This window comes from Notolepis coatsorum, assembly GCF_963971535.1.
Source record: "Notolepis coatsorum genome assembly, chromosome: 2".
Lineage (NCBI taxonomy): Eukaryota > Metazoa > Chordata > Actinopteri > Aulopiformes > Paralepididae > Notolepis > Notolepis coatsorum.
The window spans coordinates 3,479,079-3,492,335 of NC_140166.1; the positions used below are offsets into that span (position 1 = coordinate 3,479,079).

Sequence of the window (13,257 nt, forward strand, 5' to 3'; positions counted from 1 at the left end):
AATCAATCAATCAATCAATCAATCAATCAATCAATCTCCTCCAAATGGATTGGCGTGGGAGTTTTGTAGCCCTGTAGAACACATCATGCTAAATTCAGGCTATGACAGATCGAATGGCGCACTCTAGTGGTAAACTGTAAGCATTGTGGTTGTGGGTCATAATAAACAATGAGACTTCCTGTATATGGGTGAGCACAAGCGACAGGAAATTGTAATGCTCTCCCGAAATTAAACTCGTGTTTTTACCATCTCAATTCCTAGCTATCTTTCGTATATATATACGTAACGTTATTTGTCAGTCTTCAAATGCTGACGCATCTAGAGGAGTAGATAACCTACCGGTAATGTTATTATTCGGTTTCTCCCGGCATGCATTCCTCTTGGTTAGTTTTCACTTGCACTCTCTCTCGATTTAAAATTTGGTGGATAACATTACAAGCCTGAGAGAACACAGTAAGTGGAAATATAAACACACACCACCGTAACGCCGTAAACTCGTGGTAAATATAAAAATAATACCATAAAAGACGTGTGTAATTGCAGAGTGGCCATTGGTTGAATATAACACATGGAGTGAAACTGTTGCAAATAGCAAAATGATACACTTTACAATAAATAATTGGTCCAGTCGTTCCCATTGGGGTTTAGCCGCTAGATTATTTAGTATGCATAATAATAACCATGTATGTAACTAATGACATTTTGGGAAATTAGCTTATCGTCTTGAATTAATGAATGAATGAAAACTAAAAAAAATTAAAATAAAAAGATTGCAGAATGGGTACAATACAGTACGGCTCAATACACACAATTGAAGGGGATGCAGACCAGAGAAATACCTTTGTCTTGTTTACATCAGGGTCCCCCATTTTCAATTCATAGTGACATTTATGACATACACAACATACATGACATCATGACATTTATTTATGGCATAGGGACATACATGACATACAGGTATATAACTGTTACATTTGTGACTGCAACTTGTTCCTGTTTGCGGACGACTCAGCCCTGCTGGTCTCTGACAAGAACAAGTTACAGGTTGAAAAAGCCCTCAGCTCGGAACTAGGCAAAATCTGCATATGGCTCGCCGACAACAAACTATCATTACACATGGGCAAACAGAGTCCATTCTCTTCGGTTCAAATAACAAACTCAGCAAGACCGACGGCTTCTCGGTTACAGTGGGTGACAATATTATCACAAGGAAAGATGAAATTACCTACCTGGGTTCCATCCTAGAGGCTAATCTTTCCTGTGACAAAATGGCATCCAATGTAATAAAAAAAGTCAACCAACGAACGCGATTCTTGTACCGGATCTCCTCTCTGGTAAACAAGAATACTCTGAAGACTCTAGCAGGAGCACTCATTCAAGGGTACTACGACTATGCTTGCACCTCATGGTACCAAAGGCACTAAAAAACAAATTACAAACATCTCAAAACAAGCTAGTCAGACTACTACTTGACCTGACTCCCAGAACCCACCTCACCCCTGCCCACTTTGACAACCTAGGATGGCTTAGAGTAGACGACAGAGTACAGCAACTTGCAATGGGCCTGGTCTACAAGATACACTACGCGACCAAGGTACCCATGTACATGTCAAAATACTTCCCAAAGGTCAGTGAATACCACGATCACAACACCAGAGGGAGCTCCACAAATCATGTAAAACCCAGATTCGGCTCAAACAAGGGACTAAACACGTTTCGCAATTATGCCACATCAATGTGGAACGCCCTACCTAAAGCTGTAAAGGAATGTGAATCACTACCCACTTTCAAAAACACTCTCAAAAAACACCTACGTGAGACTGCAATTCGAAACTGGCCCCTACAAATGTCCTAACCTAGTTGTACAGTAAATGACCAAGTAAGGCTTTGTCAGTATTCCAAATGTATATACACTCCTTTTCTGGACACTTTTGTATCACAAACAGTACTGTATTTGCAAATCTGATACTGTATGTCATAAATGTATAGATGTAGCAGTACTGTCTATCTGTATGTCATGTATGTCATATATGTTATGATGAATTGAAAATGGGGGACCCTGATGTAAACAAGACGAAAGTCTTTCTCTGGTCTGCATCCCCTTAACAATTGTATGTATTGAGCTGTACTGTACTGTACCCATTCTGCAATCTGTTAATAAACTTTTCAATCAATCAACATATACGACATGTAAATAATATATACAGTACTGTTACCCATAGATCCTAACAGAGATTATATACATGTGATGGGGAGGAGACTGTCTATTTGGGGGGTGGACCTTTACGGTGGCCAGTTTCGAATTGCAGCCTCCCGTAGGTGCTCTTTGAGAGCGGTTTTGAATGTGGGTAGGGATTCACATCTTTTTACGGCTGTGGGTAGGGCGTTCCACATTGTTGTGGCATAATTGCGAAATGTGTTTAGTCCCTTGTTTGTGCCGAATCTAGGTTGCACATGATTTGTGGAACTCCCTCTGGTGTTGTGGACATGGTATTCACTGACCTTTGGGAAGTATTTCGACATGTACATGGATACCTGTGTGGTGTAGTGTATCTTGTAGACCAGGCCCATTGCAAGTTGCTGTGTCGCTGTCGTCTACTCTAAGCTATTGGGCCAGAGGCCAAAAATGCACTTGTCGGTGCCACTCGGTGAATAAACGTACATATCATTTTTTCAAATATCTATGTCTGTAGATGATATTTTTGTATGATAGCCCTTCCAGAGTGGTAGCTTTATCATAATTATCAAGTCATGAAATATACCCACCCCCTCAGGAAATTGCATTTCAGATGCTGGCGCATATCCTGTTTAGACTCACGTAGAGGACATCTGTCAATGTTTCACAATATTGTAATGATATAACCTTGAAGGGGACTATGTCATCTTTCATTCAAGCTAAGATGTGAATCTTTCTGACCAATATAGAGGTCACTGGAGCTCTTTGAACAGTCAACACAGTGGCGTAACTCTCTCTGTAGATGTGGGGGGGACATATTCGGGGGCGTGGCGAGTGACGTCGCTGGGGGCGGTTAGGGCCCCCCCCCCCCCTTCTCTACCTAGATTTTTTTTTTTTTTTTTTTTTTTTTATAAATACCAGGGGTGCAATACCGCATTTTCCCAGGCGGTGGCGCCATTTCTCCATGTAAACGACACACTGAGCTCATACAAAAAACAAGTATTCTGTTGTGACAAATAATAAACAAATTTGAAAGGTTTATGGTGAAAGAACATTTATTATATGGTGCTTCAATTAGCAATTATGAACACAGTAATACAAGATATGCATGATAAAAAAAAATACATGTTAAGTTCCTGAGAAACACTACTATACAATATACAATTTTAGCTCTTAATGTATCTATCACCAATCACTTTTAATCAAAGTTAATTACAGGTACAAAATGGGGGACCCTGATGGAAACAAGACGAAAGTCTTTCTCAGGTCTGCATCCTCTTAACAATTGTATGTATTGAGCTGTACTGTACTGTACCCATTCTGCAATCTGTTAATAAACTTTTCAATCAATCAATCAATCATGGACTTATGAACCACGATTATTTTCAAGAGAAACAAACAGGCAAATAGCTATAGCTTAGTCAATCTGGACAAATACATTAGGCCTATATTAAAAAAAGAAAATCTGCTAAAATGCTGTTACTTGCCAGTCTTGCCGTTGCCCTCCTGTTTCGTGGTGGTGTCGTCACTGCTGCTGGTTTAGCTCTAGGCGACAGCGTAGCAAAACTTAGTTTGCTTTGAAGAAGTAGCTTTCTCCTCTTGGGCGACGGTGCCATCTCGTTGTTGCAATCACGCAGGTAGGAGGACGGACATAGCACTGAATGTCTTATCTTATCTCTCTTTATACCGTATGTGATGACGTATTTTAACACACACCTCGGCTGAAGACCCAAGCTATTATTATGCAAAGACGAGTACTTTAGCGAGTGGGTACTTGGCCCGTGCAGGGCAAGAATGCGACCCCCATCTACTGCTCTTTGCATAATAATAGGACAGGTAGTCAGACTCAGCTCTTTGGACGGTAAAACGGGGGGGGTACATAACTGCATTCTGAAACCATGCGGGGGACACTTTCCAATGTCCCCCGCGTGAGTTACGCCCCTGAGTCAACAACACACATTTTACACGATTTTCGCCACCGATATCTGGTCTGGCCCATGGCATGGACTATATCGTAGATAGTCAAAGTGAGCAGGGGTGAGGTGGGTTCTAGGAGTAAGGTCAAGCAGTAGTCTGACCAGTTTGTTTTGTGATGTTTGTAATCTTGTTTTTAGCGCCTTTGAGGTGCTTTGGTACCATGAGGTGCAAGCATAGTCGTAGTACCCTTGAATGAGTGCTCCTGCCAGAGTCTTCAGGGTATTCTTATTTACCAGAGAGGAGATCCGGTACAAACCCAACCCCCTCCAATGTACAGTAAATGACCAAGTATGGTTTTGTCAATATTCCAATGTACAGTTTTGCTTGTACAGTGTCCCCCACCCACCCCTCCTACCCAACCTACCCAACCCCCCCACCCCACCCACCCAACCACCTCCAATGTACAGTCCCCCAGTGCCCCACCCACCCACCCCCCCACACCCCACCTACCCAACCTCCTCCAATGTACAGTTTCTATGTCGAATGTATATACTCTCTTTTCTATACTCTTTTTGTATCACAAACTACTGTATTTGCAAATCTGGTATGTCATAAATGTATAGATGTAGCAGTACTGTCTATCTGTATGTCGTGTATCTCATATATGTTATGATGAATTGAAAATGGGGGACCCTGATGTAAACAAGACGAAAGTCTTTCTCTGGTCTGCATCCCCTTAACAATTGTATGTATTGAGCTGTACTGTACTGTACCCATTCTGCAATCTGATAACGTTTTCAATCAATCAATCAATACAAGAATCTAGTTCGTTGGTTGACTTTTTTGATTACATTGGATGCCATTTTGTCACAGGAAAGATTTTCCTCTAGGATGGAACACAGGTATGTAATTTCATCTTTCCTTGTGACAATATTGTCACCCACTGTAACTGAGAAGCCGTCTGTGTTTGTTATTTGATCCGATTAAGAGAATGGACTCTGTTTTACCCAGGTGTAATGATAGTTTGTCATCAGCGAGCCAGGTGCAGATTCTGCCGAGTTCTGAGCTGAGGGTTTTTTCAACCTGTAACTTGTTCTTGTCAGAGACCAGCAGGGCTGAGTCATCCGCGAACAAGAACAAGTTGCAGTCACAAGCTGACGACATGTCATTGCATAAATTAGGAACAGTAGCGGTCCTAGTATGCTTCCTTATGGCCTTTTGTAGGTCCAGCATGACCATGCCGGAGTATTTGCCCGCGTCCACCTCTTGTTTGATGTGGTCGTTCAAATAGAGAAGGCATGTGTCAGTGGAGTGGGATGTTCTGAAGCCAGATTGGAATTCGTAGATTAGATTTTTTTCCCGCTAGGTACTTTTCGACCTGTTCGTAGACTATTTTTTCCATGACTTTCGAGATGGAGGTAAAAATAGAAACAGGGCGGTAGTTGCCTGGGTCTAATTTGCTGCCCTTTAAAAATAAACCCCATGGGACATTATTTCAACCTGTTACCTGTTAAAATCTTAAAATAGACACTTCAAGGATTAAGAAAAAACAGGTGGCGAAAAAAATCCAGACTATGCAGGTGGACCTATGTTTCCATCTAGACTAATTGTACCCATTCTTCAATCTGTTAAATAAAGTTTTCATTCATTCATTCATTCATTCATTCATTCATTCATTCATTCATTCATTCATACTAAATAATCTAGCGGTGTACTATGCAACTGTAACTACTTGCAACAATTGTATCATTCTTAATTAGTGATCTTGTGACAGGTGTGTGAAGTCCCAGTCGTCCCCCTGCAACCATGTTGGCCGTCCATGTCATTGTGCTGCTGTTGCTGCCCTGTGCTCCCTCACTAGGGGCGAAACTACCAGGGCATGGCGAGGCCAATGCACCGCCCCTGGCCACCAACGGCCAGCCGTTCCCATGGGACCGAATGAGGCTTCCCAAAACAGTTTCTCCTCTTCACTATGACCTCACTATTCACCCCAACTTGACCAATCTCGACTTCACCGGTGTTGCACGCATTCAGCTTGAAGTCCACGAAGACACAAGCAGCGTCGTTCTCCACAGCAAACAGATGCAAATATTCAACGCCTTGCTCAATGCACCTGAAGGTGCAAGACCTCTCCAGCTTTTGGAGTATCCTCCGTTTCACCAGCTTGCCCTACTGTCAGACGTAGTGCTGTTGAAAGGTAGGAGGTATGAAGTTCAACTGGAGTTCGCTGCCAACTTGTCTGACAGCTTCCATGGTTTCTATAAAAGCACATACCGTACCAGCAGTGGGGAGGTCAGGTAAGGTCATGACTCATGAGTAACTTGTTTGCATTTCATTTACAGTCATTATGGAAAGGGATATATTTGTGACTGTTTGGGGTTGCTGTCCGCAGCCTTCTTCAGGTGTATGACCCGGGCTTTGTCGTACTTCCACCGGACGCTTACTGTAGGTGATCAACTTGCTGGCTGCTGAATGTCATGGTGGCCAGATTCATTGTCGTGAGCAGTGTTGGTTGGTGGCCTCCTCATGACAGTGTTCCAAGTATGAAGAAGCCATCAACCAACACAACTTGTGACAATCTGGCCACCATGACATTAGTTGGCATGTAAGTCTTGACATATAAGCATCCTCTGGAAGTCTGCCAAAATGACATGGGAGGAAATCTTCAAGAATACGTTTTTATAAGATAAGATATAATATTATTCCTTTATTGATCTCCTTGGGCCTAAAAAAAATAATGGTTTGTTTCCGGTTGCCGACCGACCCTGCCGATTTAGGTGCGACCCAATATATTTTGTGAGTTTAAAAAAAAAATTATAAAAAAAAAACTTTTTACTTTTTATTTTTAATTTTTTTTGAATAAAGTTTCATATAAATCTTAGTCAAACCTTTAGTATTATGGATATTAAACATGCTGGCAGAGTACATGCATCCATGTTGTTGTGAACATTTTAATTAAATAAAAAAATTCCATATCCAGTTGCCGTGGGAAAGAATAAAAAAATAAAATTAAATATTAAATAAATTCCCTACCTACCCATGGCCAAACTGACAACCAACAGGAAACAAGCAATATTTTTTTTTATACCTTGGTATGGACAGGGTAATAGAAGAAAGAAAGACATAGGCAATATAATAAAATCTGAATAAAAAAATATGAGAAAAATAAGAGTGTAAATACTAAATAGTCAAATTAAGTCTGAATAAAAAAATATGAAAAAAATAAACATTGTAAACACAGGTGCCGTTGAGGTATGTCCTATCGGTTATAATATACGTTACTTACAATAAATATAGGCAATAAATATTTTTTATCTGAATATATACTATGAGTAAAAGTAAACCGTTATACACAAGGTGCAGGTGAGGGTCTGTACCCTAACTGGCTTGATATACGTTATAGACCTGTTTGCTGTATACGTCAGACTCTGAGTGCACATCAATGTGGCAAAGGGAACGTAATCCTGGTCAGAACAACGGGGCAGACTACAATATATTTGCATTTGTTAGCCATGCTAGCTATCTAAACAATCAATCCATGCCAAAGCTAGATATTTAAAAGGTGAAAGACTCACACTCACAGCCATGCTGATTTGGCAAAATTACATCCAGCTGTTTAGCAACTTTTAGTCAGGGGAGTGTCATGGTTTCTCCATAGAGCCCGTAGGGCTGTCTTAAATACTTCGAAGCTTCGAAGCTTCGTTCGATGGCACAAGCTTCGAACATAAAAAAAGTAAAAAAAAAATGTATAAATATTTTTTTTTGTCTCCAAAATCTTGCGCCTCCATTCCAATGAAACTAAAGTAAGCGGCGCCTCGACTCCACCTCTACAACAAGCACGTGGATATTATCTGTGTTGAAAACAACAACGACATGTGCAGCAAACATGTCGACGAAGAAGTCATCAGACGTGTGGTTACACTTTAAAATATGCAAAGACAGGGGCGGCTACGTGGCGCAGTGGGCAAGGCGCTCGCAACGAATGCTGGAGACTAGGCTCGAACAGGATGCCTCCCCTCCTGTTACCTCGAGTATCGGAGGGGACTCGTGCTATGTATGACTTAGTCCACATTGCAGCCGGCTTGTGGGAGGCAAGAAACAACGTTCGAAGACAGGGGAGGGTTGAATTGGACGATATGAAAATTGGGATGGGAGAAAAAGTGGATAAAAAAAATATGCAAAGACAATGCCCAAAAAGCCGAGTGCCAGATATGCCAGAAGAAAATGGCATATCACAACTCTACAACAACTTTGTCAAATCACCTAAAAAACGTAAGTATCGTTGTACACGACGGCGACGCCACACAAAACATTAATAAGGCTATGCCTATGCTGCTATGACTAATGTGTTACCAAGTTGGCTAATTTAATTGTAATCATCTGCTTTTGTAGGTGCATTGTCTGATATAATTATAAATGATCAATTATAAATTAAATATAATATAATTGTTTGCTTGATAGACGAAGGTTGCAACATAATTATGTAATGTCATGTCGTTGGTTGTGAGAGCAGCCCCACTGCACCCGGGCAGCGCAGCCGAGTGAAACCTTGTTGGCTGCGTCACAGTCACGAAAGGGGCTACTTAATTAATTAATCCAATCCACTTTATTTATAGAGCACGTTTTAAAACAACAAAGTTTACCAAAGTGCTGTACAAGTCCCACAACATAAGATTAAAAAAAAATATATATATATTATAATTAATATTATTATTATTTATTAATTAAAATCGAAGCTCGGCCCCGAAGCTTCGATTGCCAAAAAAAGCTTCAAAGGTCAGCCCCGTCGTATTTATTTGTATTGCTGATTGGCTCGAACACGGTATGTTTGTAAACAGCGAACAGGTCTATAGTCCGTGCAGGTTTTGGTGACAACATTTCAAACACTCATGCCTTTCCATGATACTTTCTCTTAAGCACGCATTCTACGCATGATCCGAAACATCCTCTACTCTGTTAGGGTTCTGGCCTCCACCCAGTTTGAAGCCACCAGTGCTCGTGCGGCCTTCCCCTGTTTTGATGAACCTGCCTTCAAAGCCAACTTCACCATCCAGATCATCCGGGAGGCGCGACACATGGCCATATCTAACATGCCCAAGGTATTAAACCTGTAATATCACACTGTACTTTACTTTCAGACATGGCAATATGTATATGTGCCTTGTGAGGCAGGTGGATTTCCTGGGGTTTCTTTCACTTTCTCATGTCTGGTTTTATTTAGGGGGATACAGACACAATGTAATTATTTATATGTTTAATTAACACATTGGGCGCCAGCCATTAGCCTGGTCCTTGTGGCTAACGTGCCAGGTTTCCATAGCATATTTTCACTGTGCGTCACTATGTTTGGAGAGCTATATCTATATTCTATATTATAGCTATGGAGACAATATTATGGTCATTTGACATTGACAGTGACTTTCTTCCATCGAACATGCAAAAAAGAGATAATTTTTTCATGCATACGTTCACGCGTTATCCCGTGGTGAATATAAGTATAGTCTAGGAGTGATCCGGGATAATTCCGGAAAAGCTGAGTTATAGGGCGCTACGTGTATTCTACTATACGCGTTGCCGTTTCTTTCCTGGACATGCTACTATTTCCAAATCAAATGTATATAATGAGTATTATGTTTCATCATGAATGCATGAAAGGGGGGGTGGTCGTTTTTTTATGCTTTGATGGCCAGTAACGGCATTCATGTTGAACACTACACACGCTGATCAGCTGGATCGATATGAAACCGTTGTTGGATCAAGCTGAAATTGATGTCAGATAGTCCTTACCTTTGATCAGGGTTATTCCAAGAAGAATATTCCAATTGTATTTATGGATAGTGTGCCAGATGCGTTTCGAAGTGGTCGGATGAAGCGATTTACTCGGCTCCATCTAAATTTAGCGCCCGGAGGGATTTAAGTGTAACACAGGGTGAGATATAAGGTTTCAAAGGGTGGGCGACACTGCCCCCTAGCAGGATGTGGCCGGTATTGCACTTTGGCGACCAGTCAGAATCCTTTCCTATAGCAACACTGAGGTCAGTGGATGAATAATGAATAAAAATATCGAATAAAAGAAAAAACGACCAAAACCCGAGATATCTCGGGGGCTGGCGCGCAACGCATGGCGAGTTAACCCGGGATATCTCCGAATGTGTTAAGAAAATGTTATTGTTATTGTTACCATTGCAAAATGTATTGTCAATGGACCTATTGCTCGAACGGACTTACGAGAAAGTTACGAACAAATTTCTTTGTAACTCGACTTACAAACTTCTCCGGCCGATTTTGGTATGATTGAACGGTTTATTTTTGGAGATTCATTCGTAGCTGGGTGAATATTTGATTTTGGGCATTTTCATGTCCCTGGGATATATTTTAAAGAAAAAAATATATTTCCAGATTCTTTATGCTATCATTGATTAGTTTAATTAATTACTTACCTAGACTTAATTATTCAATTTGAAACATACATTTTGTATCTTCTTTTTTGTTGTTTAATGTTGGAATTGTTAGGGCAGCAGTGGCGGAGCCCAATAGCAGAACACAGGAGGAGAGAGAATGGAGCGTTTTAGGTTGGTTTTAATTGTAGGCACCAAGCAGACAGGTTTGACAGTACAGGAATGTACAAATAGACGCGAGCAGGTGCACTCCTCGTGCAGCACAGGAGCGTCCAGGCGGGTGGTGTCTCGGGAGCGGTGGTCCTGGGCACAGGGAGAACAAATATTAGGACAAAGCAGGCAACAAGGATAGAGTAGCAAGGCTAGTGTGCGTCGTCGTACCTAGGTTGTTAGGTTAACACTGCGACGAGGGAGAGCAGGATCCATGGGCTGATGTAGGGGTTTGTTGATGAGGGAATCCCTCACAGCCGTGCTGATTGATGTCCCTCTGGCAGCGTGGGAATGCTGGGGTCGGATGCTGCCCATATAAGGGTGTGGAAGGATGAGGGGTGAGGAAGGCTTTCGCCGTGATGGTGTGGAAGGAGGAGGGGTGAGGAAGGCTCTCGCCGTGATTATGACAGGACCCCCCCCCTCTACGGGCGCCTCCTGGCGACCCTCCAGGCTTGCCAGGGTTGGCCCGATGGAAGTCCCGGATGAGGTCAGGACACAGGACCATCTGGCAGGAGACCCAGCTGCGCTCCTCCGGGCCGTAGCCCTCCCATTCCACCAGGTACTGGAAGCCACGACCGCGACGACGCATGTCCAGTAACTGCCGGACGGTGTTGGCAGGATGGTCATCTATGATCAGCGGAGGGGGTTCCGGAGCTGGGGGAGACAGAGGACTGGAGACCACCGGCTTCAGCTGGGAGACATGGAATGAGGAGTGAATGCGCATATGGGAGGGAAACTGGAGTCTGACGACAGAGGGGTTAATGACAGACAGAATTTTGTAAGGGCCAACAAAACAGGGGGTGAGTTTCCGGGAAACTGATTTTAGAGGCAGGTCCCGAGACGAGAGCCAAACCATCTGACCTGGTTGATAGTCGGGGTCCGGTGGCGGTCGGCAAAACGGCGATTCTGGTCAGCGGAGCGCCTGCACCGAGGGAACTGAGATCTCCTCCTGGGTAGGGAACAGTGGAGGCTGGTAGCCCAGAGAAGACTCGAAGGGGGACTGACCTGTGGCAGCGGAGGACAAGGAGTTGTGGGCGTACTCGATCCATGGCAGGAAGGCGCTCCAGCCAGAGGGGTCCCGGGTCATGACGCAGCGGAGGGCGGACCCCAGGTCCTGGTTGGCCCGCTCCGACTGGCCATTGGTCTGCGGCTAGTATCCGGAGGAGAGGCTGACCGTGGCCCCCAGGGCCCGACAGAAGGCCTTCCAGACCTGGGAGATGAACTGAGGCCCTCTGTCGGAGACGATGTCCACCGGGATCCCGTGGAGGCGGAAGACGTGGAGCACCATCAGGTCTGCAGTCTCTGAAGCAGAGGGACGTTTGGGGAGAGCGACAAAGTGAACGGCCTTCGAGAACCGATCGACAATGGTGAGAATGACTGTTACCGTGTGAGGGAGGCAGACCGGTGACGAAGTCCAGGGCGACGTGTGACCAGGGCCGGCCAGGAACAGGCAGCGGACGGAGGAGCCCGGCAGGTGGTCAGTGGGAAGCCTTCCCACAAGCACAGACGGTGCAGGCAAGGACGAAGGCGCGGGTGTCTTCCCTCATGGAGACCCACCAGAAGTGCCGCTTCAGTAGGGACAGGGTACGGTCGACCCCAGGATGACAGGCGAACCGGGAGGCGTGGATCCACTGGACCACCTGGGAGCAGACAAGGTCGGGGACAAAAAGCTGGTTAGGTGGGCCTTTACCTGGATCAGGCTGGGCATGCTGGGCCTCTCGGACGACTGACTGGATCTCTCAGGTAGCGGGAAACCACCAAGCAGGAGGAGGGGAGGATGGTGTCAGGGTGTGAGGGGCCCCCTTCGGGGACAAACTGCCGGGAGAGGGCGTCCGGCTTAATGTTCTTGGAGCCTGGCCTGTAGGTCAGGGTGAAATTGAACCGGCCGAAGAACAGCGCCCAGCGGGCCTGGCGGGAGTTCAGGCGCTTGGCCGTCTGGACGTAGACGAGGTTCTTATGGTTCGTCCAGACCAGGAAGGGGATCTCTGAGCCCTCCAGCCAGTGCCTCCATTCCTCCAAGGCCAGCTTGACTGCCAGGAGCTCCAGGTTGACCTCCGCCGGGGTCAGGCGGCGAGAGAAGAAGGCGCAGGGGTGTAGTCTCTGGTCGAGAGCGGAGCGCTGGGAGAGGACCGCCCCCACCCCGGTACTTGAGGTATCCACCTCCACCACGAACTGGCGGGACGTGTCCGGCTGGACGAGGATGGACGCGGAGGTGAAGCCGACCCGGCTGTAGTCCCTGATGAAACGGCGATAGAAGTTTTTATTTTTATCTACTTTTTCTCCCATTTTCTATTTTTCTCCCATCCCATTTCGTATTGTCCAATTCTACCCTCCCCTGTCTCGAACGCTGTTAGGCCATGCCTCCCACAGGCCGGCTGCAATGTGGACGAAGCCTTGCATCACGTGTCCCCTCCGGTACACGAGGAGGCAGCTGTCGCATCTTTTCACCTGCACAGCGCGATCTCTCAGCGGCAAGGGTCTGCGTGGGAGGGACACGCCGCCCCCGTTGCTTCCTGATTCTGCTGCGCAGGCGCACCAACCGACCTGTAGGAGTTG

At 44.8% G+C, this 13,257-nt stretch overlaps 1 protein-coding gene across 1 annotated transcript in view; it reads left to right on the top strand.

Moving 5' to 3' along the window:
* The first annotated feature begins 210 nt into the window (after positions 1-210).
* Positions 211-13,257, top strand: part of erap1b (endoplasmic reticulum aminopeptidase 1b) — a 106,214-nt gene continuing 93,167 nt past the window's right edge. Inside the window, exons 1-3 of the mRNA XM_084308973.1 lie at positions 211-453; positions 5,868-6,390; positions 9,054-9,192. Coding sequence (XP_084165099.1) covers positions 5,900-6,390; positions 9,054-9,192 — 630 coding nt within the window. The 5' untranslated portion in view covers positions 211-453; positions 5,868-5,899. The remainder of the gene's footprint in view (positions 454-5,867; positions 6,391-9,053; positions 9,193-13,257) is intronic.